The sequence below is a fragment of the Sander vitreus genome, chromosome 13 (genome assembly GCF_031162955.1).
Source record: "Sander vitreus isolate 19-12246 chromosome 13, sanVit1, whole genome shotgun sequence".
In the NCBI taxonomy this organism is placed as follows: Eukaryota; Metazoa; Chordata; class Actinopteri; order Perciformes; family Percidae; genus Sander; species Sander vitreus.
In genome coordinates, this window is record NC_135867.1 from 19,851,819 (window position 1) to 19,878,078 (window position 26,260).

At 40.2% G+C, this 26,260-nt stretch overlaps 1 protein-coding gene across 9 annotated transcripts in view; it reads right to left on the minus strand.

Moving 5' to 3' along the window:
• The window catches only part of LOC144527342 (RNA-binding protein Musashi homolog 2), a 246,984-nt gene that overhangs the window by 39,711 nt on the left and 181,013 nt on the right, over positions 1–26,260 (minus strand). For all 9 annotated transcript variants that reach the window (XR_013502816.1, XR_013502817.1, XM_078265280.1 and 6 more), the window contains exons 9-10: positions 15,719–15,833; positions 10,391–10,465 (exon numbers count right to left, since the gene is read on the minus strand). Coding sequence is in view for 7 of the 9 variants with exons in the window: in XM_078265280.1 (XP_078121406.1) it covers positions 10,391–10,465; positions 15,719–15,833 (190 nt within the window). In the remaining 2 variants the exon portion in view is untranslated. The remainder of the gene's footprint in view (positions 1–10,390; positions 10,466–15,718; positions 15,834–26,260) is intronic.

The following is a 26,260-nucleotide window of genomic DNA, read 5'->3' on the forward strand; positions in this document are numbered from 1 at the left end:
CAAGTGTGTGTGTGTGTGTGTGTGTGTGTGTGTGTGTGTGTGTGTGTGTGTGTGTATGAGTGTGTGTTTGTGTGAGTGTGCAGTCAGCATTGCTGTGGAGACAGTGAGGCAGACAGGAAAGCAGAGAGAGGCCCCTGGTAAAGTCCCTTCACCTCCTCTGCCTTCATACGCAGCCCAGAAGAGTCTTTGATTGTGTCAGTTTAATGAGTGTGTGAGAGAAAAATGTGTTGTGCATGGTCGTTCGAGTGTGTGAGGTCACGTCGCATCTCGTCAGGCCCTATTTTAAGGCCTGGGACTCATGGAGTGCCGCGGCCTCAAAAGACCCATTGGGCTAATGATCAGCCTTGGCAATTAAAGTCAATCTGTGAGTCAGTGTGGCATCAGGAGGGCCATCTGCTTCCAGCCCTGTAGCACTCACTCTGGCCTGTGGGACCACTTGCTGGGGTCACAGCTCACCCGGCTTGAGAGATGGTCACAGGATCTAAGGAACAGTCTGCTGAGTAACTCCAGTTCAATAGAGACCTGTTCTACCAATAGCACTGCTGTGTGTGCTGCCGCCACCGCGTCTCATGAGTGCAGTAAAAACACAAACAGTGGGATCTGTCTTATGGAGGACAATGTTGCATGCACCCATGACACAGGTAAGCTCCTCATCAGCCTCAGGCCAGTGATTTTTTCCACCTGCTCCAGTACTGTAGCCAAGAGTGGGGTACTTTTTGTACTGAAATGGGAAATATAAGATGTCTGAGAGCTTCAGATCAGCTGATAATGACTGCACATGGTGTCCCAAACTACATCATCATCCACATAGAAAGTAATGGACTATAGCCAGCAAGAAGAGAATTTCATTGGACAGAAAGTTTGAAACGGTGTCTTCCACACTTTTAATTAGTGGGATACTCGGGTCAACGTTGATACAATGTCTTCTCTGGATACACAAGGCTGCAACGGTACTGGACCAATGCCAGTTTGCGCATCTGCGTTTGAAGAAGACTGTGCTGAAATGAATGGATTAGATTTCCCGAAATCACACTCTAGCTGCATGTAAATACATTTTTAGTTTGTCTTTGATTCCAACATTGTGATGAATTGTTACAGAAAAGAATTCTATGCCTGAGGGCCTTTACTTTGAAAATGAGCTACAGGAGTATGCTTTAACACCATGTTAACATGGGAAAAGGTTTGCTCGTTCTTTCAAATGTTCACTTTGGCTCATCAGCAGAGCTTTGTCCTATGAAACCAGCACACTGCCACCCTACCTTCTCATTATTGACCCACGTCCACACCTTTCCATCTCCCAACAGCAGACGGTTACTAAACCCTGGGAGGCTAACTGGTGGTTCAGGCCAATGCCCTGGGCGTGACCTCTGGTGCATTCATTCATCATATGCTTGGTTGGCTCTGCCCCAGTTTATAGGGAGCCAGGAACAGACACTATGATACCAGTTGCACAGGTCAGCAGCTCTCTTTCCCTATAGCCCACCTCCTGAGAGGACAGCTGCTCCCTGTATCTTTATATTCTTCTCCTACAGGAAAAAGGGGGGTCAACAGCTCAGCAGCCTTCATTTTCCTATTACTTACAGTTGCATAGAGCACCATGCACCTTTTATAGGTGTAACCTCAACAACCAATGCAACATCTGTGTTGTTTATTTGAGGAAAATCCATACTGTAACCACGGTTGCTAAAGTAAAAAAAAAAAATCTTCATCTTGTTCTTTTTAGTGTTAATAACATATATTCACCAATTCTCTCTCTCTAATAATTTGCTGGTTGAAAATATTCCGCTTAATGTTTAGTATTCTCTTTTCGGTAGATTGTCCTGACATCTGACACGGACCCTATTTGTGGGTTTTATTCAGTTTTTCAAAAACTGTAACTTGTTTGCTTGCCTTTGCTTCACACATCAATGTACAATATGCATTTCAGCCAGATGCACGATCCCTTAAGCAATTATGGGTCAAGTAACTTGAATCAGGACAATTCGACATGGACAGACATGTGAGCGGTTATGGCAGCTGAACCCCTCATCTTCTGCTTATGGGACAATCTTGCAGCAAACCAGGCCACCCTGCAGGTTTTAATACTCTGTGGAATCCAGAACCACCTGCTAGGCTGAGTCCTGTTCACATTCAGACAGAAAAAGTAATCTACTCTTTAAAAATGGCATTTTCTGTCACTAAGATATGACGGAGTGTGCTGTCGTGTCTAAGGAATGGTTGGTTTGTGGAGGGACGGAGGCTACCGCAGCACTATCCCACACTTGATATCTGACGGGGAAACAGATCTGACACAGATGAAGCGTGTGACACGAAAAGGATATGGCAACAAGGATGGAAAAACAGATGGAAAAACCAATCCTCCAACACCAACAAACCTACCCAAAAACTGGTTAAATAGAATAGGTTGCGAGAAATATAATGTATAATATATATATACATACATATATACAGTCATGTGAAAAAATTAGGACACCCATGCTAAAGTTGACTAAAAAGAGGAATAACAAGGGTACACAACAAAGGATACTTTCTATAAAATCATCTCTCAATGCAAATCAAACCAGCTATTAGGCTAACTGAAATAAAACCATGCCAGTCTCTAGGTATGGTGAAGGGGATGTGATGACGTGAGGCTATTTTAATTCCAAAGGCCAAGGGAACTTTATCAGGATGCATAGTATCCTGGATCCATGAAATAACTGGCCTTTAAAAATAAACATCTGCCTGCCTCTATGGGAATTTAACATAGGGGTGTACTTACTTATGCCCCCTGTATTTTAAGGAAGAACATTTATTTATTTACGATACATTATTCATTCACAAACAAAATTGGATTTTTTTAATTAAGGCATTAAGATCAATTTGCAAAAGATGATTTTTTTATTCCTCTTTTTAGTCAACTTTAGCATGGGTGTCCTAATTTGTTCACATGACTGTATATATATACTTTTTTTTTTAAAGTGTTAAGGTAACTGGTAACCCTTCTGTGGTCATTGCACCCTTACTACACTTACTGCTGGCCTCTCCCCTCCTTATTATTCTCTCCATTCTTTTACTACTTAAGAGGCTGACTCACAGGACCTGAATTGCTGTTTGTATCTCATGACATCTGGAGTAGCTGGATGACTGAGTGTTATGTCTTTCTCTCACTCAGTCTGTATCTTTTCCCTGATGGGACCCCACTGACATCTTCATCCCTGGTTTTTCAGTGTAGCATAATGACCTCCTACTAGCAACCCTAATGGAGCCATAACGGTCATTTATGCCAGGGGAGGCTCTGAGGGCACGGCTGTGGTGGCAGCGAGTCGCACAGGAAGATGGGAGACGGAGAGAACCTCCTGGTTAAGTCCCTCCACCTCTGCCTCTTCCCTTCATACACATCTCAGTCTTTGTATAAATACAGCTTTTGTGTGTCGTGCGTGTGTGCATTCAACTGCTGTGTGCATTCATGTGTGTGTAATGAAAGAAACTGATACAAGACTGGTTAACAATAGAACGTACAATATGAATGTATCAGGGGTGTTTCCCTGCTTTTGATGTTCACTTCTACAGCATATTCACATGCATAATGCACATATGCACACTACATTTTCTTTTTCTAATTACATTTTCCCTCATGCAGACAAGCTTCCTATTCATGCATACATCATACACACAATAGCGTATAACACCACTCTTAAACCTCTCTTCTATATTTGCTACTACCACTGGAAGAAACTATAACGTACATAAATTACAGTGCATGAGCTTAACTTGCACTTATTGCTATTTTCTTTCTAGCCACTTGCATATTAATATGCACAGTAAACACAAGGACCTTTCACTGCATACACTCTTAGCCTTGGTTAATCTTTAAAAAGACGACAGTTCAATGTACTGTTGTGATGAAATAAGATACTTCTTTAAATGTGGCTTTCAACGCCTTAATCACGTGAGGTCCTCCAAACTAGACACCTCATGCTTTAACTGCAGCACATCTTGGGATTTTCTCCTGGGGGCTGCAAGTTGAATAATACAATAGCACATTTATCAACTAGCTAATGCTAATTAGACTGTTGCACAGAAACGAGAATATTGTACAGTAATGTTCCCTATGCTTTGTCAGATCCTGTTTTCTTTGTTTCTAGCAATACTCATAGCAATACTCATTTGGGTTAAAGTAAGAACATAAATAGCATCTTAACTAATTACTGGTATTTAATTATTATCTAAATACTATTAGGTATCTATGTATAAAAACAAATAAAGGAATAAGAAAAAAACATAACAATGATATGATCTCCTCAGGTAATTATAATGTATTTTATTAGAAAACAAACATGCCATGAATTCAGGGAGAGCTTGAAATGAATGAAGGTGGCAAATACAAATACAAATTTCCTCCACTTGAAGTTTAAGAGAGACATTTACCAGATGCAGTAAAGCAGCTATAAACAAGGACATATATTTTTCACTACTACTACAACAACGTGAATTGTCGTTGTTTGAAGCTTTCTGAAAATCACTTTTTTTAATGTCTGATAGAAATCAAAGTGAAGTCCTTTTGTACCTTGTTTTGATACTTTCAATTTTAGCTTGCTCTTTGTAGCCTGATAAATGTTAGCTCTGAAGTCTGATAATTCAAGTCAAGTTCTGTGATGCTGATGTGCGCTGTATTTGCATACTTAGATTTTTGCCCCAGCTGCCATCCAGGATGAGCAGAGCAGTGTACTACATATTGTTTAGAGTGAATGCTACTTTCAAGTTTTCTTTTATCTAATGCGGCCATTTCTCAAAAGCAGTTATTTCATTCATGGTTTGAATGCCATAGTGGGTATGTGTGGTTATATTTTCGATAGAATATTGCAACTCCGTCACTTTAAATTGGTTTAAGTTCATATTAACAGCAAGCACTCACTGAGACGCACAATGATCAGCTACAGCTGTATGTTTATAGGCAGCTGTGTTCAATGAAATGAGAAAATGAACTGAAGCTACATGAATGACATGTTAACTACATACCTTAGCTCAGCCTAAGTGATAATGATACCTACACTCACAGATATGTACCATCCTGACATCACTCTAAAGCTATCTGACAGTGTTTGCAGGATACCTGCCAATTCTGTCATCTCACTTTAACAGCATATTTATTACGGCATCCAGTTGATGATAGGAACTGTGGCAGCTGTTTAAGGGTTGGTTCTCCCAAACTGCAAACAGTTTTCTAACTTAACTCTCACCTCCATTGCATTATGTTGGCAGCACAATCATGATATCTTTTAACCTAGGTAAATGAAACCAAACGTATCTGCATGGCTAGGTAGCAGAAAATGTACAGTATAGCCCCTTTCTCACTGGACTAAAAACCCACTAACATCTGACTTTTGTCAAGAGGGAAAGGTTACTGTCGGCATTCGTTCCCGGGACAAATGACTCGGCAGTAGTAACGGGTATTTATCTGTTCCAGCTCTGATCAGCAATGATGGAAACATGACACCTGGGTGGACACACTAATTTTCACCCCTTTTCCAGCACGATTCTGTACAGTGCTCAAACATCGTTCCAAATTAGTCAGCACTGAATATGAAAGAGAGACTGAATAAGTAACAGATATAAACTAGAATTACTGTCTCGCGGCTGTATGCATCCGCCAACCAGTCAAGTTGCAGTTTACATCCATGGGCCCTATTTTAACGATCTAAGCGCACAGAGTGATGCACCTGGTACAGGTGCATTTAGGGCATGTACAAATCCACTTTTGCTAGTTTAACGGCGGAAAAAAGGGTCAGTGCGCCAGACGCATGGTTCAAAAGGGTTATACTTAGTGTCTTAATTAATCATTGGTGTTTTGGGTGTAACATGCAATAAACCAATCAGAATATTTTTAATGTTTTGCATGTTTGTGTGATGCTGCGCGTCCCTGTGTGTGTAACAAGCATAGTGTGTGCGCATTTTACTAATGCGCTGTTAAAATAACAATGAAATGCTGCGTTATTGACTTTAGACCAGGTTTTTGTTGGTCAATGGCGCAATCACTTTCCGCTGCCTCAAGATAGCAATATGCCAAGAATGCACCTGAACACACCTCCCTGTAAGACCAGCACGCCCATGGACGCACAGATGGGCGTCAGGCTTTGCGCTGCGCCGGGTGCAAAACAGGGCCCCATGTCTGTCCAAGTAGACATTTGTGCTGAATTTGAAGAAATTCCCTCCAGGGGTCCCTGAGATATCGTGTTCACGAGAATCAGACGGTCGCTGGCACGGAGGCATAAAAAGATTTAACCACTAACATTTTTCACTGACCTCCATGCTGCTTTCTAGAGTTTACTGTTCACTTACCCTGTTTTCGGGCACATTTCTGACGTTGAACGTAAAACACCAAGAAAAACAAAAACAGAAAGGCATACTCATCTACTGGCAATAGGAAATGAGTTTATTGCCTATTTGTAGGTTTAATAAATCTGCATATACGCGCTCATTTTAGTGGAAAAAAGGGTAAGGGTAATAGAGAAAATATGTTTTGATTGTAAATTTGGTGAATCTACCGTTTAAGCAGTCTGTTTGTGCAGGATGGGTTTAGCGTGTAGCTTACTATTGTGTTCCTCTTTTCAGTAAGTTCACCTCAATTATGCAAATATGTCAATCAGCTTGATTAACAATACACTTGGCATCTTTTTTAGAAGCATTTCCTGGGTGTGTGTGCAAAGGATCTTTGGTAAAAGCAAAGATGATGCTCAATTCATAGTGAGGTTACTTCAGGGACTGGAAATGAATATGGAAATTCAGCTACAACTCAAGAGTAAAAGTGTCAGAAATATTAGCATTATTTTCTTTCCAAATCATCAAGTGCAACATCACCAGTCTGGGGGGCTGGTATTATTTGAAGGTAAAGACAGTGACAGTCTTCATCTTAAACAGTGGGAATAATGACATCCACACAGAAAACAGCAACGTGACAACACAAACATATCACATATCACATTTGCATGCATACATTACAGTCCCCCCCCTGCTTTCATTTGACACTGACAGTACCACTGCTTGCCATCAAAGTCCTGAATGTGCAACTGCACATTCTGAAAAAATGTTCTGACATTTTTCATCACAAATGGGTTTAGAAAGACAATGACTGTCACAAGTCATTGTGTATCATTGTGTTACAAGTCTCTCGGAAGAGATGGACCCTACCAATAAATTGATTGACGTAAAGCTGAGGGAAGTGGGTTACTTAAACATAGTAAACAGTCAAGTTATTGTATCCACTATTACAAAAGCACTGATAAATAGAAGAAAAAAAAACCTGTTGTGATGTTGCTAATCATTCGTTACACCTCTGTACCATCTGTAATTCAGGGGTAATGGAAAACCTTGTTGCCTTCTTGATTGTCACTACACTTGCAGTATGTAACATCATCTTTGAAATTCAATTCCAGCTTTAGTTCAAGCATAATGCTGCCACGAGGTAAACAGCGTGTGATTACAGACTTGCATATAAAGTACAGCTTGGAACTGAGCAAAAACCAGAGAAGGCATTTAACATACACTTCAATACTCTGTTATCAGTATGAATGCATCCTGTAAGAACTAAACATCTGTCTAAAATATGTGCAAAGATTAGTTCTATGCACAAACAGAATTTCAGTCCTATAAGTGCAACCATAAATGTGTAGATTTAATGATATATTTATAATGATATTTCAAGAGGAATGTACATGAGTCTTTCAGGGCCTTATGATATTAAACCTGCAGCTATTTTTCAAATAGTCCTATTTTCAACAATAAGCTGCTTGCATTTTAGTTCTGCAATTACAGGCCCCCTGAGGGTTTTTCTTTGCAACCGAACACCCTTTTGTTTCCATTCAGTGTTTCTTATCAAACTGAATTGTGTTAGGGTGAGTAGTATTTTCTACCCCGAAAACATTTGCAAAGTCTATTTTGCATTTTGATGTTTCAAAATCTGCATTGTTAACAGCAGCAGCCTTCTTCTCCAATTTATTGGCACATTATTGCACCAGCAACTGCATTACTGCTTTCTGCTGTCAGCAGATGTGTCACATGGCTATCATGTCGCCTCCATGGTTGTGGAAGTGGCATCATATAACTAAGTGTATACAGATGTTTACTATTCAATATTACTCAGCTAATATATGTCACTACACCTCACTGTGTCAGAGAAACATTTTTTGACAGTGTTTGCTCAGTGTGGTTTTAGGTAAGTGGTTGTTCTCTGCCGAAAATAGAGTTATGGAGTTTTTACAGTAACTACTTGTTGAAACACAAATAAATACACCTGTGTGAGTTTGCATTTTGGGGAAATGCTCTGATAAATGCTCACTTGTATGGACAAGTTTTTGACAGACTGAGGAAGATCTGATTTACATCAGTAATATGTGAAGGTCTCTTAGTGCATTAAATAGTAATGATGTCTGTGCTATGATGGATTCATTTTGTAAGCAACTCACGGCATACGAATACAGACACATGGAAACATGCTGTATGTGATCGATATCAAAGGCACTTTGTGATCAATGTTGGAATTAATTGGAAGTGTCACAAGGACCAGAGTGCTTAGTTGTCAGATACTGTTGAACAGCCGTTGAGCTGGTGTCTGCTTTGAGTCTAACTGGCTGCACTTAATGTTGTTTTTTTAACCATGGTTGTGCATATTTCACGTGTATTTTACAATAGGTACCGTTTTCTACACTTGCTGCAAGGATGCCAGCTTTGGTTTCTCCTTTTCTGTGTATGTCTTATTGAGTTTTCTTACTTAATTCAGTGTTTCATCACTGATCAATGTTTTATCACTGTTTTATCTTGACAATTGGACAATTGCCGAACCACTTTTTTTCCTGTTAACAGTGGACCCCTGAGGTTTACTGGGTGTAAAAAAGCCTTGAAATTCTGCCCACAATTTACGCCTCTTGGATCCAGGCTGCCTGGCCTCAGCTCCATTTATTTATAGGAGTGTTTCAACAGGGTTGTGTACAGTGAGAAAAAAGCTTTGATCCTACATTGAGGATGCTTTCCACATCTTAGTAAGGAAGGATACCAGTCAATATTTGGCCTGAGGTTATTTCATTTGGACAAGGAGTTTGATTCATACATTAAAAATTCCAATTACCCTGTCAAGAGTTGAGCGAGCCCAGAGGAGTCTGTTTTAATCATACAGCTTTATCAAACTCTTTAAATTGAGTTTAACATGGACAGGATCATACATTCTGCCTTGGGGAAGGTGATAATTTGTCCTAAACAGTAAATATTTAAAAAACCCATGTTTAAATAGAATTTCTTATACGGAATAAACACTGATTGCCCCTTTCCTTTTCAATCTCTTCTCTCTCTTTTTGTTATATCCAAGATCATACACTTTTTAGGACACTTTTACAGAACATGAAGGCTGGATAAATACTGATTTAAATTGTCATCTCAGATGTATGCTACACACAAGAACAATCATGTACATTGATAGTCTTCTGATTCACATTCATATCAATTAGTTTTCGAAAGAATGAGTCATTATACTGCTAACTTATTCCATTTGAGAAAATAAATGAACAGACAAAAATTGCTTAATTCCCACATTTGTATGCTACCCATATTTTCCGACATTGATGAGTAGGTGCTATTCCATTTTTTCTGTCAAATAATGTTGTGGTCAGGTATAAATCTAGCATGTGTCTGATCTGCAGGTGGTCACAGCTGGACCTCCTGTCTTACCATTCCCAAATCTATTTCAGAAAGATATTACAGAGATCTGAGCTGCTGTCAGATATTTCCCATTCCGTCTTATCAGTGGAAGGAATGATGTCTGGCACAGCAAACAAAGTTATGTGTAAATTCCTTAAATAAAGCATGAAATTGACGGGATGCCTGTCTAAGTAAGGCACCAAAGAGCCACAGGCCCTCCTGCAGCAGACAGGTACAGCTGCTCACCTCCAGACTGCACGCCTTCCATTTGGACTCCCATTAAAGTGTCCGCTGCTCTGAGTCAACACTTTTAATGCAGAAAATGACTTCATTCATTTTCCATTATAAGAACCACATTTTAAAATCTGCCTACACAAAGCGCTGCTTATTTCTCTGCTTCTCCACAGATGAATTTGCATACATTGGGCCACGACGAAGATGAAGAACTTCACCCATTTTAGACATTTGGTCATGGTAGTTTTCAAGTATGGGATAAAAAAGACTAAGCAATTTACTTCACTATACATCAGCTTTCGAAGGGTACTTCAGAAATCCAGACACGTAACATACTTATAACCCTGCAGACTATTTGGTGACTGACATGTATATTGATGAGTGTTTGTGTATGTAAGTGCAAGTGTGTGCATGTTCTGACTGTGCTGGGGAGTGCATGACAGAAAACAGCAGCAACGTTTATATTTTAAGAAAGCCTTTAACTCACCAGGGAACTGGTAGCTGTAGCTGGGTGCAAATCCAGTGTATCCGCGGCCATACGTTGCCACAATATTAGGGTAGCCTTTGATAGAGAGGAAAGAGATTAAAAAGAGATGAGAAAAGAACTAGATATAATGTGGATAATACATACAAATGTGATACCAACACACACACACACACACACACACACACACACACACACACACACACACACACACACACACACACACACACACACACACACACACACACACACACACACACACACGTACACACATATTGGGTATGGCTACTTATACTTCTATCCACTTTGAGAGGAAAACAAATCTGGAAAGGCAGGCTTTAAAACTCCTGGGAATCCAGACTACTAACGTGGTCTCATTTTGTCAAGCAAATTCTAATGTAACTTAATACCCTGAAAAATAAAACTATAAGAATCCACATGAAATATGAGCCTAAAATAGTTAGGATTAAGTACTACATTTTGGGAACACTATTTTTCAAGTCTTGTGTGTATTATGTGTTACCCTAGCTTGCTTTGTGGCGGCATGTATTTATAGCTCATAATGTTGATGGTAGATTGTCAACAGATTGACATTTGCTTTGTGTGCAGTTTGACAACAAGCACCACCCTCAATCAATGGTCAACTGTCAGAATTACATTAGCCTCTAATCTTGATGTGCTGCTCTTGTTGTTTTTCTGGACATATTTTACAGAATCTATCTTTAAAGCAAGTTACCCTTCATGGATCAATAACCTGTTTAATTATATTAGATTTTAACACACTTAAGGTACACAGGAGCCGTGGAGCAGTTAATAGAAAGGTTTTTTTTTTTTTTACACTGATCCCTGTCAATAGACCTGGTGCCAAATGTGGTGCTGGTTCTTAAAGAGTTTAAACCCAAAGAAATTAGAACCTCCTAAACAAATAACACTCCTCCTGGTTCTTTACTGTCTCATTTATTTTCATTTTTTGTTCAACCAAACTGTCTCAGGCATTTTTAATGCTCAGTGTAATAACACTTTATATCAGGTGCCTTGAAATGATGTCGGCATCTATTTATATTCTGTGCATCTTTATCATAGCAGAAAAGTCCATGTGTTAATATGGCTGGATGCAGATTTTTTTAAAGGATAAATGTGGGCAATGATGTAAATGGACACTGCAGTTTTTTTTAAATGTGTGCACAACTGTTTGTATGCGTATTATTGTGTGTACTGTAGATTTGGTGTCAGTTTGCCGATTTTCAACAACTGGTCTGTGCAGTGTCGACAGTATGTTCCGTTCAGAAGGCTCTCTCTAATCATTCCTGCTATGCATTAAAGCTGAGTATCCCCTCTGTCCATCTTCATGCAGTGACAACTGTACTGCCCTTTCCAATCACACAACTTTGAAGCCAGGTTTCTCCTTTATGTCAGCCACTAAAATAAGATTTAAGAATATGTAGGAAACACCCTCATATCCCATTTCAATGGGGGATACTACATACAGTAAGTACATCGGTGTTAAACCAGTAGTAAAAATGCATGATTAGTTAGTCAGGGTAACCTTTTATTCAATGAAAGAGATATTTTGAAGATTTTAATACAGCTTTGTGTAATGGCTGTATGGGCAGTGTGTGCAGATGAACGATGTTTTGCTTCCCTCTGTGGCCGTAGCGTACGGAGCTCGAAGCATCAGAGGTCCGCCGAAGCCAATCACCATTCATCTGCACACACTGCCCACACATCCATGACACAGAGCTGAAATAATATCGGAAAATTATCCGTTTAAGGTAAAATTCAACTATTCAATAATATAAAACTTACTGAGGATGGAAAATGTGACTACAAATTCTCATTTGTAAACCAAAGTCAAAGTCTGTGTGAGGGTACAGGCTTGTTTAGAAGGTGTGCTGTCCCTGGATGGATGGAGAGGTACAATGAGGCCAGAAGAGGACCCAGTGTTATTAGAAAAATGTAAGAGTAGCAGATGTATTGTTCATCTGCTGTCAGGATTCTTATTACAACCACAGACCCAGCAGTTAATTAGCTGGACAGTTTTCAGGCAGAAGCAGCTGTGGGCAACATATTGAGAAACGGGGTGTGAGGGAGCAAGCAGCTAGGAAGTGGGATACAGACAAAACAAGACATCTGAGAAGAGTGGGTGGGTGAGCGAGTGGGCCTCTGTGAGAGTCAGTGAGAATGTGAGCACCATCAAAGGTAATATAAACATAATTAACCCTCTAATTATGGTATATGTCTCAGTCTTTATCTGTTGTCCTCAAGCTATTATCACCTTCAACCATAAGTCTTGACTAAATTACCCAATAAGAGGAATTCCTTTAGGCCAGGAATGAATCACTGGAGCCAACCTTGATAACTCTTTCTTCATTGTGTGTAAATTACACCTCAAACTGACCTCGGAAACCTCTTTCAGGCTCTTGTGTCCTCAGTTCTCGTTACGTTATGTACTCGTCTGATAAATTGGCTGTAGTCACATCTGAATGTCAACGTTTTCTCCTATAGACACTGCAGACTAATAGAGCTTACAGTAAATACAATATTTCTAAATAATAACTACTAAAATTAACTGTACAAAGTAAATACTGTATTGCATTGCAGTTCTGGAGCAAGAATAGAGCTAGGAATGTAAACATTTTGTCCAGAGATGGCATGTATACACTTGTATGCATGTGTCTACAGCATGAAGGCATCAAAACATATTTTGCATATTAGTGTGTGAGTGTATGTAGGCTATGTGTGTGTGTTTGTGTTTGTGTGTGTGTGTGTGTGTGTGTGTGTTGAGCATGTGTGTAGATGCTCTGTTCTGTATGCCTCAGAGCCTGTGCCAGCTGGAATCAGAAAGGTTGACCTTGGTCATAAATATCTAATCAGTGTTTGCTGTCCATGAAAAAGTTCAATTTATTCCTGACCCAATGGGAAAATGCCTCTCCCAGACCCTCTCTCGCAGACAAAAAGAAATGCAACTGCAAGGGAGGCGGTGAGAGGAACCTTAACCTGGTATGGATGAAGTAGGAAGGAGGCTACACCAGAAAAAAAAAATATAAATCCTCCATCAGCTGCTGATGAGAAGTCATCACCAGGAAGTTACAGATGGATAGCTTTCACACAACCCCTTCATTGTTTGTTTGGTCTGAAAAGAACTGTGATATGATACAATGAAAAGCTATCACGGTCTGCAAAATATTGGAATTATGTGTTTGATACTGTCTTACTGTCAAACAGAATAAATGCCAAACTGAAATTGTTGGCTTAGATAGCGCAGCTTCTCGTACTCCCTTATTTTCTGAGATGGCAAAACCACTTCCCTCATCTGATGTACTGCATTACAATGGGTTTCACATTACGAACCGGAGAAGTTGCAGCAAGATGTGTGCACTGAGTGTATAAGGAGATATCTGCTACAGAGAGGAATATTAAAGTGTTGGGAAAGTGGATTAAGATATGTGCTAAGTTAAGCTACCTTCTCATGAAACCCTTAGTATGTGCATACAAACAAGAGAATGGGAGAGAAAGAAGAAAGGAAAAAGAGAACCCACTGTTTCTACCATTTCACTAAATGAAGCCTGTTATTGTGCTTGGCCGGGTGGCGGCCTCTTAGTGCTCTTATTTGCCTTATTAATATGCATGCTAATGTACCTATTTTATGGCTCAACAGTTCTGATTCACTTTAAAATCAATTATCCATCTGGTACACCCATACCTCGCTCAGGCTCAAATGTGTATTAATTTCAGCAAACATACATCGGGCACAACACAATAAAGATAAATGCCTCGATTAGAGGCAGAAAACAAAGGAGCTAGGGATGGCTTTAATGAGATTTGGCACAAAAGGAGCTTACACTTTCTTAAATAATGAGCCTAGGGTCCCCTTTTTCTAAATGCAAATTATATAAAGGAATGTTTCGCTGTCCTTGTTCCAATTTCATTTAGATAAGAGCGTCTCCAAACAAGTTGGCTGTTAATATTCTCACATGAGCACATCACTGCCTTTCTGCCTGCTGTCTCCCAGTGGAGGGGAAAAGTGCTGTCCTCTTCACAGACACATTAGTACGTAATAAGTTCTGAAAAGTTCACTGTGCTTGGTAAATACTTGGATACAAAAACACTTGGCCAGTCTTATATTACCACAAACAAGAAATGTATTATCAGTATCATGGCAAGGTCAACCCTAGAATAACCCTGACAGTTTATGCAACTGTAGATAGATGGATAGATACATAAATATATGGACACAAAGACAGACACATAAATAGATACTATAGAAAAATTGTTTGCTATCCCTTAATATTCCTTGTTATGAAAATTATTCCATAGCTCAATAACTGGTCACTGGTTCTTATCAATTTGTTTAAATAAAATGCACCTAAATATGGCTTGCTATCGACTTTCAAAAGCGCTTTAATCATTACGTTACCTTGTACAGATAAAAATGCATGACTGTGGCTCTGCTTGCACCTGCGACGAGAGCGAGGGGGAGGGCATGGCAAAATGAGTCTCTTACAATCAGCAGCATGTCTCTTTTGCTTTTGAACGAAAAAATAAATCTTTCATGTGAGGGCAAATCCATTTGGTTGGGTCGCACATACAAATGATATGCATAGGAAATGAGACAGACAGACAGACAGACAGACAGACAGAAACGCACACAGAAAGACAGACAGTTAGATAGATAGATAGATAGATAGATAGATAGATAGATAGATAGGTAGGAGACAGTGGGTGGGTGGGGAGGATGGGAGGGAGGGAGATAGTGTGCAATAGTGTTAAATAAAAAGGGCCACAGGCATGGGCTGGATGGTAATGAAGAGGGGTGGGCCAGCAGCTGAGGTCCCTGTAGATGAGATCTCTCCCTGACATGTGTGTCCCCTTCATTACCCATTAAGGGGGGCACAGTGATGAATCCTTAATATGACATTACACCAATTTTCCTCTTCATTTAGCCTGCTAATGTGCTGGTCTGCTCCTATATGCCCAGGGGCTGCCTGTACCAGACTCGACCAGAAATAGACCACAGTGGCCACTGGTGGCACACCTTGAAGCAGCCTAATTAGGGGCAGCGCCCACCTAATGGGGCTATCTAGACGAGAGTTTGCATAAGTTGATTTTTTTTTTAGAAGGTAGAAATTGATGACTGAATGGCAGGCATGTCTCACACCTCCTCTGCACCTACCCCTGAAAAATGACTTACATTTTATGTTTTGGCAGATATTTTTTAGCATGATTTCAAATGTATACATGTACTGTATGTCATATAAAGGATGTATATGGATCACTTATTTGGGCATGTGTGTGTGTGTTGTTGTGTAAGTAGATGTGTGTATGACTCACTCAGCATGCCCATCCCCAGCATGAAGGCATCCATGGTATAGGGCAGACCCCTGGCTCGCCCTCGTGTACCTGGTGGGAACATCACCTCCTTGGGCTGGGCCTTCTTACATTCTACCTATGTAGACAGACAAACAAACACATATGCACATGTTCACACACACACACACACACACACACACACACACACACACACACACACACACACACACACACACACACACACACACACACACACACACACACACACACACACACACACACAGAGCATTAGACTGTGTAGGTACACAACCAGACAGATCTGACAGGGCTGTCTCAGCTCTTTAAGGTGGTTTTCTATTTGACTTGCACAGTGCTAGATGTTTTCCATAGAGAAAAACAAGACTGAGTCAATCTAAGCACATCACATTTTAGAGGAAAGTCTCCAAGGAAAACTTACAATCATGCTCCTCCTGCATTAAAGCAAAGGTTATTGCTCCAGTGAGCATGTGCCCAATGCCTCGGGGAAATACAAGCTTAATACTTTCCAAGTGTTTCTGAGACATCAAGGTAGGAGAAGCTCTGTTGCAATGCCATTACCACAGTCCCGCTGTGTGGCAGTATGTCAAGTTTTTTTGTGAAAGGAAGTTCTTTGTTTAATCCAAACAGAATAATCACAAAAGCAATAATCTCTCTAGACAAAATCTCCATGTTTCATTTAACTTAAGTTAAATGAAGGAACTTAAGCCCTTGCCAGGGCAGTGTGTTTAAAATCTAAAGCTGGTCAAAAAAGTGCGTTTTAAAACTCAATATGGTTATTTTTGTGTGTATATGGTTCTGTTTATTGGTGTATGTCTGCCAGGCTGGAGTCCCCAGCGCCCGACAGTCCAATTCCACCCGCAGCACCGATTTCCCCCCTGCATTTCTTTCTCTCACACCACTTCTCACACATACAGGTTTGTTCATTTCCCATCTTGCAAGAATGACATCTCCTCCTCCTACATAACACATATCAAATGAGGGATGTGACAGGGGCAGATGAGGAGAAGGAGGAAGATGAGAGTCCTATTTACCACGTATCTATCCTATCTCGATGAATTATAGAGAAGCACGATCGGCTGACGAGGGTGGCATGGTGTTGTGTCTGTTGGTTTTCTAGGCTGAGTCGGTTCACCATGCTGCACAATCTATTTGCTCCACTGCTTGCTTGGCATCAGCCTGTCCATCTGTTTGTCTGTTTGCCTCCTGGCTCTCGGCTGTTTCTCCCTACATCCTCCACTTAAGCAGGGCTTTCTCGGCTGCTGCGATTCACATGTCATCCTGGCCTGCTGCACAAGACAGGCTACTGCACCAGTGCTGTGTACACCTCAACCAAGGTACAGCCTGGCATCCATACAAATAGGCTCGCAACTCTGACAGGGCAGCGGTGCACATTATAATTCACACACAAACTAATTCACACATGCACAGTGGTACACACAACTGGCTATTGCAAGATGCCAAACTAAAATAAAACTTCACATCTGTACGAAGTTGCTGTGCTAAATGAATAGCACAACTGTGTATCCAGCAGAGAGCAAGAAATGTGAAGATGGGACACTAATGAAAAAGGTTTCTATCACAGACGGAAAGTTGCTGCGTTGCAGAGCTGTGATTTGTTGCTGTTAGCAGCTTTTTTATTTGAAGCAGACCAACTAAAGTACACAGTTCCCTCAGCCACTTTGTAGCTGTCACAGCTACTCTGCCCTCCTTGCTCGCCTGGAATGGTTTGACATTGTGCTGAAGAGAGTACAGGCGCTCTCATCGTCAGGGTATGACCCCCCGCATGAAAGTAGGAACTGGGTGGGACAAATGGGTCCATTAGAAATCTCTGTACACTGCTGAGATATTCACATGTTCACATAGCTGGGTGACAAATACAGTCTAGTTCAGAGAGAGTGTCTGCTCAGCCTCCTACAGCAGCCACAGCCACATCCAACGAGTTGGACGCTCAGGTAGCCTGTTGGGAGTAAGACAGACCCGGGTGTGAGTCATGCCTACATGCTCTCAGATGCGGATCTTTGATATTCAGAGAGAGGGCTTCTTGTCATGGATTTAAAACAAGCCAGGAACCACGATCTGTGGTGATACGAGTGTGGGGGTGTTCACCTGCTTCAAACACACAGGAGTGTGTGAGGGAGATGAGGCAGGAGCTTTCAAGAGTGAACTAAGTCAAAGAGAGGGGAACAGAGAGGACGACAAGACAATTCTGAGCCTGACAATGAAGCACTGCAAAGGTTCAGTAGTCGTGAATGCCCGGATTCAAATTCTTCCATGTGGGAAGTTTGACAGACTGAACCTTTTGCCACATGAACTGTGGTAAAACATTACATTTACGAGCTCTCATTTTAACTGCAAGTATAGTGCTGAACTGTGCTTCTTGTGTAACTTGTCTTGGACTCTTGATGTTATAATGGCAGCACCACATAGTGTTGTGAAAGGTATCACAATCCACAATGTAGACATTGTGAATGGATGTGTTTGAGCACTATTGTGCCAGTGAAAAGTGGCATCCATTAAACCTGCCTTGCCTTCACAGCCAGATCATTTGTTGTGGAAATAGTACCCAGTAGATCTGAGAGCCTTACACACACACACACACACACACACACACACACACACACACACACACACTTGCAAGACAGCTGACTGTGAAAGTGAATCGCTGCCACAGTGTTGACAAGGTATGGTTACCTCAACCTGCGTGCTCTCAACATACTCTATATCGAGATGTTTTCTCCTACTCCGCTGCACTGACATACTGCAGTTGATAAATTATCTTTGAGATTTGTGTCACTGTAGCACAAGATAAAGTCAGGGGAGGGAGGAAACAGAAATTAACTCTTAAAAAGTTTAAATTCATATTTTAAGTAAGTTATTTGAAATACTGATCGTGATTGCTTGAACGGCTAAGTTACAACAACTAGGAAATCTTTACTGTGTTAGTTTGAATGATTCAGTCATTCAGACTTCATCACGCCACATACAGCTGTTAAAAAAAGTCCTTGGATCTCGTCCAAGCAACCTGCAGCCCAGTTTGTCAGGAGTAAAAAGTAATCCAAACCAACAACAGGAAATTAACCCCAAAACGCAGCGTGCTATAAGGAGACAGATGTTGATATATAGTAGCCTGTGGATACTGGAAGTAATTACTGATGCTCATATTTACCACATATACCACGTATTTTTGTTTAAGTCTTCTAACTGGAATGATGCCCAGTTAAAAGTTTAGTCATAAGGCTTCTTTCTGTATTCATTTTATTCATCTGTTTGTGCATTTCTATTTATTTATTTATTTCTATAAAGTACTATTTAAACATTGTTAAATAGGAAAACAAATACAAAATATGTAATGTATTCAAAATAGGGTATCTTGCTAAAGCGATTTTGCAGCCCCTGTCCTTGGCTTTTAACTTCTGGGTGAGATAAATAAACAACAAATTAAATCATTGATACATTTCATATCACCTCTATGAACAAATCTCAAATATTTCAGTGCCATTGCAGAACATTTTGTGTTGTTCTGCTACTGTCTTGTTCTGGTTATGAAATCTGGATTTTTTTAGGTTATTCTTTCAAAAATAATCATCTACCAATAACCAAGCTTGATATTAAAGTTATGAGGTGCACATACTGTATGCAAACAGACATATGGCAACAGGCACTTGCAGAACCTCACAAGCATTCTTTGATCAGTGTAGTAACCATTTTTGTATTAATGTGCAAACCCTTTGATACAGAGCAAAGAGACACTTTAGTTATGACCTTTTCAATACATCTCCTATACATAATAACCTTGTAGGTATAACAGGAAGGTGTGGGCGGGATGGACTGGCAATGGCTGTCCTTCAGGGACGAGTATTGTGGGTGTGGTGTGTGTGTGTAGAGGGGGAGGTGTACGGCTACTATTAGCATCACTACTGAATGGATTCCGTCAGTCGACTGGCAGACTGAAGAAAGGAAACCGTGTGATTCATTTACTCCAGCGCCCACTCCCAGCTGAACAGTCAAAACACATAGACTGTATAGTTAGGAAATGTCACGGCTCTGATTGCACAATATCAGGCATGGTGGTGTGGGATTATTCACTTAAAGAAAAGGCTTCTCACAACCATTTAATAAGTGGTTGATTTAAAGCAGAGAATGACAACCAAGTTAAACAATATTTGTTTGAAGCTCAATCCTTAACAGGTATATTATACTATATATAGATATAGTTCTGACCGATGAAAGAGCAGGAGACACACTCTTAAAAGCTAGGAATGGCATCTGTTTGCTGACAGGGTTATGTGCAAGGATTTATTTGCAATGCATTTAGCCATATTTTTGTGAAAATATGATTTTATGTGTGTTAATATGTGTTTGGAATTGAACTACTGAATCTATTTTTTTAACAGAAGAAAATAGGACTTTGCTGCAGGAGTCATTTAAGAAATTTCTACAGACAATTTGATACTTTCCTCTCTGAAGAAAAAGTATCTTATTACTAGGAGTCCTCCTAAATAGTGACAAAAGTTTCTAACTAAGAGTTTCCTCTTAAAGGTCCCATGGCATGAAAATTTTACTTTATGAGATTGAGATGATTTTAGCCTGCTTATGGTCCCCCAGTGGCTAGAAATTGTGATAGAAGTAAACCAAGCCCAGGGTATTCTGCTCTGCCTTTGAGAAAATGAAAGCTCAGATGGGCCGATCTGGAATACCCTTTATGATGTCATAAGGGGAAAGGTTACCTCCCCTTTCTCTGTTTTGCCCGCCCAGAGAATGTGGCCCGCCCATGAGAAAGAGAGAGACATCATGGCTTGAAAACAAGCGAAGCATGGCAGTTAGTCAAGGCCACACCCCCACCCTCCACCTTGCCCCCCTTTCTCCTCCTCAATAGCATTTAAAGCTACAGACACAGAAATGGCACATCCTAAGTAAAGCTCATTGTGGGACTGGCTCTAGTGGCTGTAATTCTGCACCAAGGCTTAATTTCGGGAAAGAGACTTCAGATACAGTATTAGGGGACCACTAAGGCCTATATAAAAGCATCCAAAAGCAGCATTGGCCCTGTTGCTATGGATGAAATCATGTTTCATGGATGAACTTTCTCATTATGTCTACAGTAATTAGTTAGTAGGTAGGCGTCATTTAAAACATCTTACATTTTTTGCAAACTGTCATAGATTTCATGCATGAAACAAAATAAAATATTAAATATATTATATTTCGAAGTTTCTCTCAACTCCGGCAGTTAAGAGCTACTTTTAGCCTTTTGATGTATTGTGAATATCGTCCTAGAACTTCTGTTCTCCATTTTGGGTCCACCGATAAATATTTCAAACCTGCAAGTAGTCAATATCTGTTACTCAAAAGACGTGTTACTACTACTATTACTATTATTACTAAAAGTGGATTGTTACTTTTAGACCTCTGTGAAGCAGTCAAATCAACTGTATGTCATGTATTTTATAACGAGAGGGTATTTACTGTAGTCCTTCCATTCTGAAATGTTTTTATCCATGGTCAATAAAAAGAATGAGGATGTATTGTAATGGGTAGAAGTTCTGGATAAAGCAAAGTGATGCCTTCAATGGCCAGCAATCTCACAGGAGTCATTATGCCTGATGATATCTCTGCATGGTTATGTAAAAGCTACCAAATATGAGGTCATTTTAAGGACCAGGTGCTCCCTGTGGTGCCCAAACTGTCATGTTTCTATATTCCAAGATAGTATTGTCCCTATACACACACTGAGAGGCACATTCTAAAGTAATGCCATTATCATCAGGTTGACGTCAAATGGCTTCCATCACCTCCTCAATCAGTAGATCTAAACATCATGTGTCTTTTATGGGACATCCTGGAGTGAAGAGTGAGAACTGGATTCCCACCTCCTTCATCCCTCAAAGCTTTCCTTTTTCAATGAAGGGTAAACATCAAATTACTTACAGTCCAGAACCTGTAAAGCAACACTCCATAAGGGACTGAAACTCCTCTAAAGGGTGGTCCTACTTCCTCATTAGGCATTTGATGTTCTAACATATTTAGCTTTAAAAAAAAATTCAAAGACAATTTCAACACCCAAAGACTTGAAGAATTTCTCTCTGCAGAAATCTCCTTTAAAATAGTGGTAGCTAGTTTATTCTATGGCTATAACCAATTGTGTCCAGAGGTGATTTATACAACATCAAACCTAGGTGAACATCACACACACAAACACACACTTGACTTCATGGTAGTTTAAGGATGGTAAACTTTAATGTTCTTTGGCAGTGCAACTAATGGAGCACAGGGTAAATTCCTTCAGGAAGACTTCTAAAATGAATCACTTTTCTCTCTCTTCTAAACTGAACAGCTGTTAGAGGCGTTCACTTTTATTTTAACCAATCAGAAGCGGCCATGAATTTCACGAGCCAATCACAGCATGACATCCCTGTTTTAAACGTGTCTCTCTCTGCTGCTCAGTTGTCATTTCAGGCTAAGAGCACAACCCTCCTCCTCCTCCCCTTGCTCCTCCGGTCTTCATCACACACGGCTCCTGGGTCTTCCTCCGGCAGGCCGCTACCGTCGGCTCCTCGGTTTGGTCTTCGGGCTCCTCACACCACCATCAGTGTCTAGACTCCATCGGGGGACTATCTTTTGTTTTTCTACCCCTTTAAAAAAATATCATTTCATAATGATGGAGTCTAATCTCCAAAGACTCTGTACATTTCATATTATGCATATGTACAATAAATCTTTGCAATAAAGTCTCTCCTGATTGAAATTGGTTGGGAGGTTTGACACACAACAGCAGAACTGGTACAGCTGGCACTAGCAAACTCAGAAGACGGGTGTAAATACAAGTAAGTTGGTAAATTGTTTGGTTAGCTGATTACACACAATCCACTAGATAAACATAGATTAGAGGCTATAAACTACTAAAATCATTAACCTTTATCACATCCACAGATTGATCAAATTATGTCAAACTAAGTGCATCATCTGAAAATATTACAAGTGAATGTCTCTCGTAAACAACAAATCTGCTCTTTTACAGCTGTATGTTTGACATATTAAAGGACAAATCCGGTGCAAAATTAACCTAGGGGTTAATAACACACCGAGTCGACCGTTCTCTGGGATTTGTTTTCATGCTAATTGAATGTGACCAGTTTTATCGCAAACCACTAATTACCTTATAACGCTAGTCGTCGGGGCACAGGTAAAGTAAAAAGAAATCACTATTTCTATACCACTAACAAGGCTCAAAATAGCACCACACTTCCATGGTAGCATAATGAGGGTCCCTACATGTAAACCGAAGCATTGAGAACTTTGTAAGTGTACAAAGTTGTCAATGCGCTGGATTTGTCCTTTAAAGGAATTTCATTTTCTTGCATTACGATTTCTACATTAGCGTCCTTTTTTACTGTTGGTATCATTAACACTCACTACTGTAATCTAAGTAAAACTGGCAAAGAAACCTACATATGAGTTGAGTTCTAACAGATTTTCAAAATGTATTTTCTTCTGTTTCTTCTGAAATTATTCAATTTTAGCACTGCATAGAAAGATGAATTAGCTGTTATAGGTAAATAAAAAAGATTATGAATCCTGTTTTGTGCCTTCTTTTTTTTTTTTTAACATATAGAGGTTACACTAAGTAAAGTTCAGAAAACTTCTTAAGAAAACAATGCTTTCATCTTGCTCTCTCAAGGAAAATGTATGGATTTTTCTTTCAGAATTCTGCTTATATCAATACAACGTGCCGACTATCTGTATCTATATATTAAAGGCTGATGAATGAATGCTTACCTGTATTAGTATTTTTTAAAGATAATTTTTGGGCATTTTTAGGCCTTTATTCAACCGGACAAATGAAGACATGAAAGGGGAGAGAAGGGGGCATGACATGCAGCAAAGGGCCGCAGGTCGGAGTCGAACCTGGGCCCACTGCGTCAAGGAGTTCACCTCTATTAATGGGCGCCCGCTCTACCAACTGAGCTATCCGGGGGCCCTGTATTAGTATTTTACTGGGAGAGTCAGAGCTTATTCTGCTCCTCAGCGCGGTAATTGGTTGGTCATGTCAGGAAGACACAGTGAGAAATTGACGACTAACAGAAAATTCCTCCCTCCTGTTGTGATCATTCGCTACTGCTGAATATTAAAAATGACACATTGAAGAACATTACCTTGAAGCACTTGAATAAAAAAACAATGTGAGTCCATTTTAATGGCACACTGATACTTGATAGGTATTATTATGAATTAGCTGCGCATGCATAACGGCAGGGTGGGAACTGATAGAGGGACTCATGTCTTAAGGAATGGAATTCACAACATTTCCGTAGCTGTATTAAAGTGCTATCTTATCACAGTTTGTTATAGACATGCATATATGTGGAAACCAGAGGGTGTGATAAACTGTTCGAAAATATTTGAAAACTGTCAAGCCATCTTATACTTATAATTGATTTTTACTCCAAAATATTTACTGGTTTTAATACAAGGGTAGGTACAGCTGTAGCTAAAGAATGGTTTTACAATCTTGTGGAGCCATACACAGCATAATCCATACTTTTATCGCATACTGCATTTGCTAAAGCAGGCCAGTCTTGACCAGTCTTAAAACCCCTTGAGGCAAATTTTTGATTTATGATATTGGACTATAAAAATAAAATTGACTTGACAGTCTACAGAGGTGAGAGCAATGTACTGTAGAAGTCAGTACAGCTGGTGGGGCAGGTTGAGAGCTTCTTGCTAAGCAGCACCCTTTTTTTTAACTATATATGTGGCCCAACTCACAGTGACAGTGTGCTCCTGAGAGTGAGGCCTCGGTGGCACATGAACACAGGGTGATTGACCAAGTCAGTAAAAGGTCCAGTCACTCACATCTGAGTGGGCACTGACCCACTACAGTGCCAGAGCCCTTGAGAGACCGGGAAAGGAAAGAAGGTGGGGTGCCCTGTACATCCACAACCCTCCCAAGTGGGGTGGAATTTCTGTCTGCATCAATTATTCAAGAACCGTCTTAGATAACACTCGCAGGGAGGATGGATGAGGTCTATTTCTGTATGGTACTTCATAAGGATGAAGACAGGAGACATTTTTTATTTTGTGTGCTGGTGCTTCAGACACCGGATAACCAGTAGTCTCCTCTGTGCAACGACGGTAAAACCAGGAGTGTCTTTGAAAAATGCTTTTAACACACTCTAGATTCTTTGCTGACATTCCAAGATGTCAGCGCTTTGTAGAAGAGAGACAACGTACTTCCTGCATCCTAGGAAATTTAATGTACAGTAGGTGTTGCCAAGAGGGACCCCTCACAAAGGTGACAAAAGCTCAGAAAACTGGCCCTCACTCTGTCCTTTAACACTATCCCCCCTCAATAACCCTACTCTGTCCTTTAACACTGTCCCCCCTCAATAACCCTCATCTTTTCTGTTAAGGGACTCCCAAATGGGTCGCATGGTTCCATGTGTGTCATTTTCTTTTATGAGTAACTACACACATGGCTAGGAATACTGTTTTTGCAGTCATGTAGCGGTTGATGTATTCTCTGGCACCCTGTGAAGTACAACATGTCACAATGCACAACAGTGTATCACAGTCGTGTGTGTGGTCATAAACGCAAGAGACTTGAAGCTTCTAGCCAAAAGAGGTCACTTCAGTAGAAAGGGTTTACTAAATATTGATAACAATAATAGTAACTGTCATGACTGCGACTCATTAGCAGGTCAGACACTGACTGTTAGATGATGCATCAGAGACATATTTGATGTCGTTGGCAAGATACAAGAGCAGAGGATGAAAATTTATAAATAACCTACAATGTCTTCGCTCTTTCTATACATTTCTTTCTATAAAATATCTCTCTTATAATAATAACTGCAGTTGCAATGCATGAATGGGCGGCAAAATTCAACCACAAAAGCAACTTTGCTGCTGGTGGTTGCAGGTTTGAAAACATACACCCTGGGGAGAAGCATACATGCTTTTCATGACAGGAGCAGCTTAATATTTTCCCACATGCTTATCAACACTACTTTATAAAAGCTCCAATAATGCTGACAAAATTATTTAAAAACACTTTCTATGCGACACCTCGAGTGTAAGTGGCGTATTTGTGGTGGAACGAAAATGCCAAAGATTCTCTGAGCTATTAAAGTTTGTGCAACAGTAACATTATTTGTGACATACGAAGGTTCCACCTTAGCAGATTCAGGACATTGGAGAAGCCTAGTTTCTACTGTATAACAGGTATTTGCCGTTACCATTGTTGGCTAAAACATACAATGTTTTTTGTCAATACAACAAGAATGAGTTGCCCTTTGTTTTTAAGGGCTAGACCTGTCCAGCATAGTTACTGTCATCTAATCTATGTTCTCTATTGAGGCCTGCAAGTGGCCCAAAATGATTAGCTGTTTGATCTTTTGTTATTTATCTTGCCATTTGTTGATTACTGACAGAACAATTTTGAGAGACTGCATTATTTTGTCTTTCCTTTAGAATTCAGATACATTGCTTGTGTTTTAAAAAAAAAATACTGATTACCTTTTATAA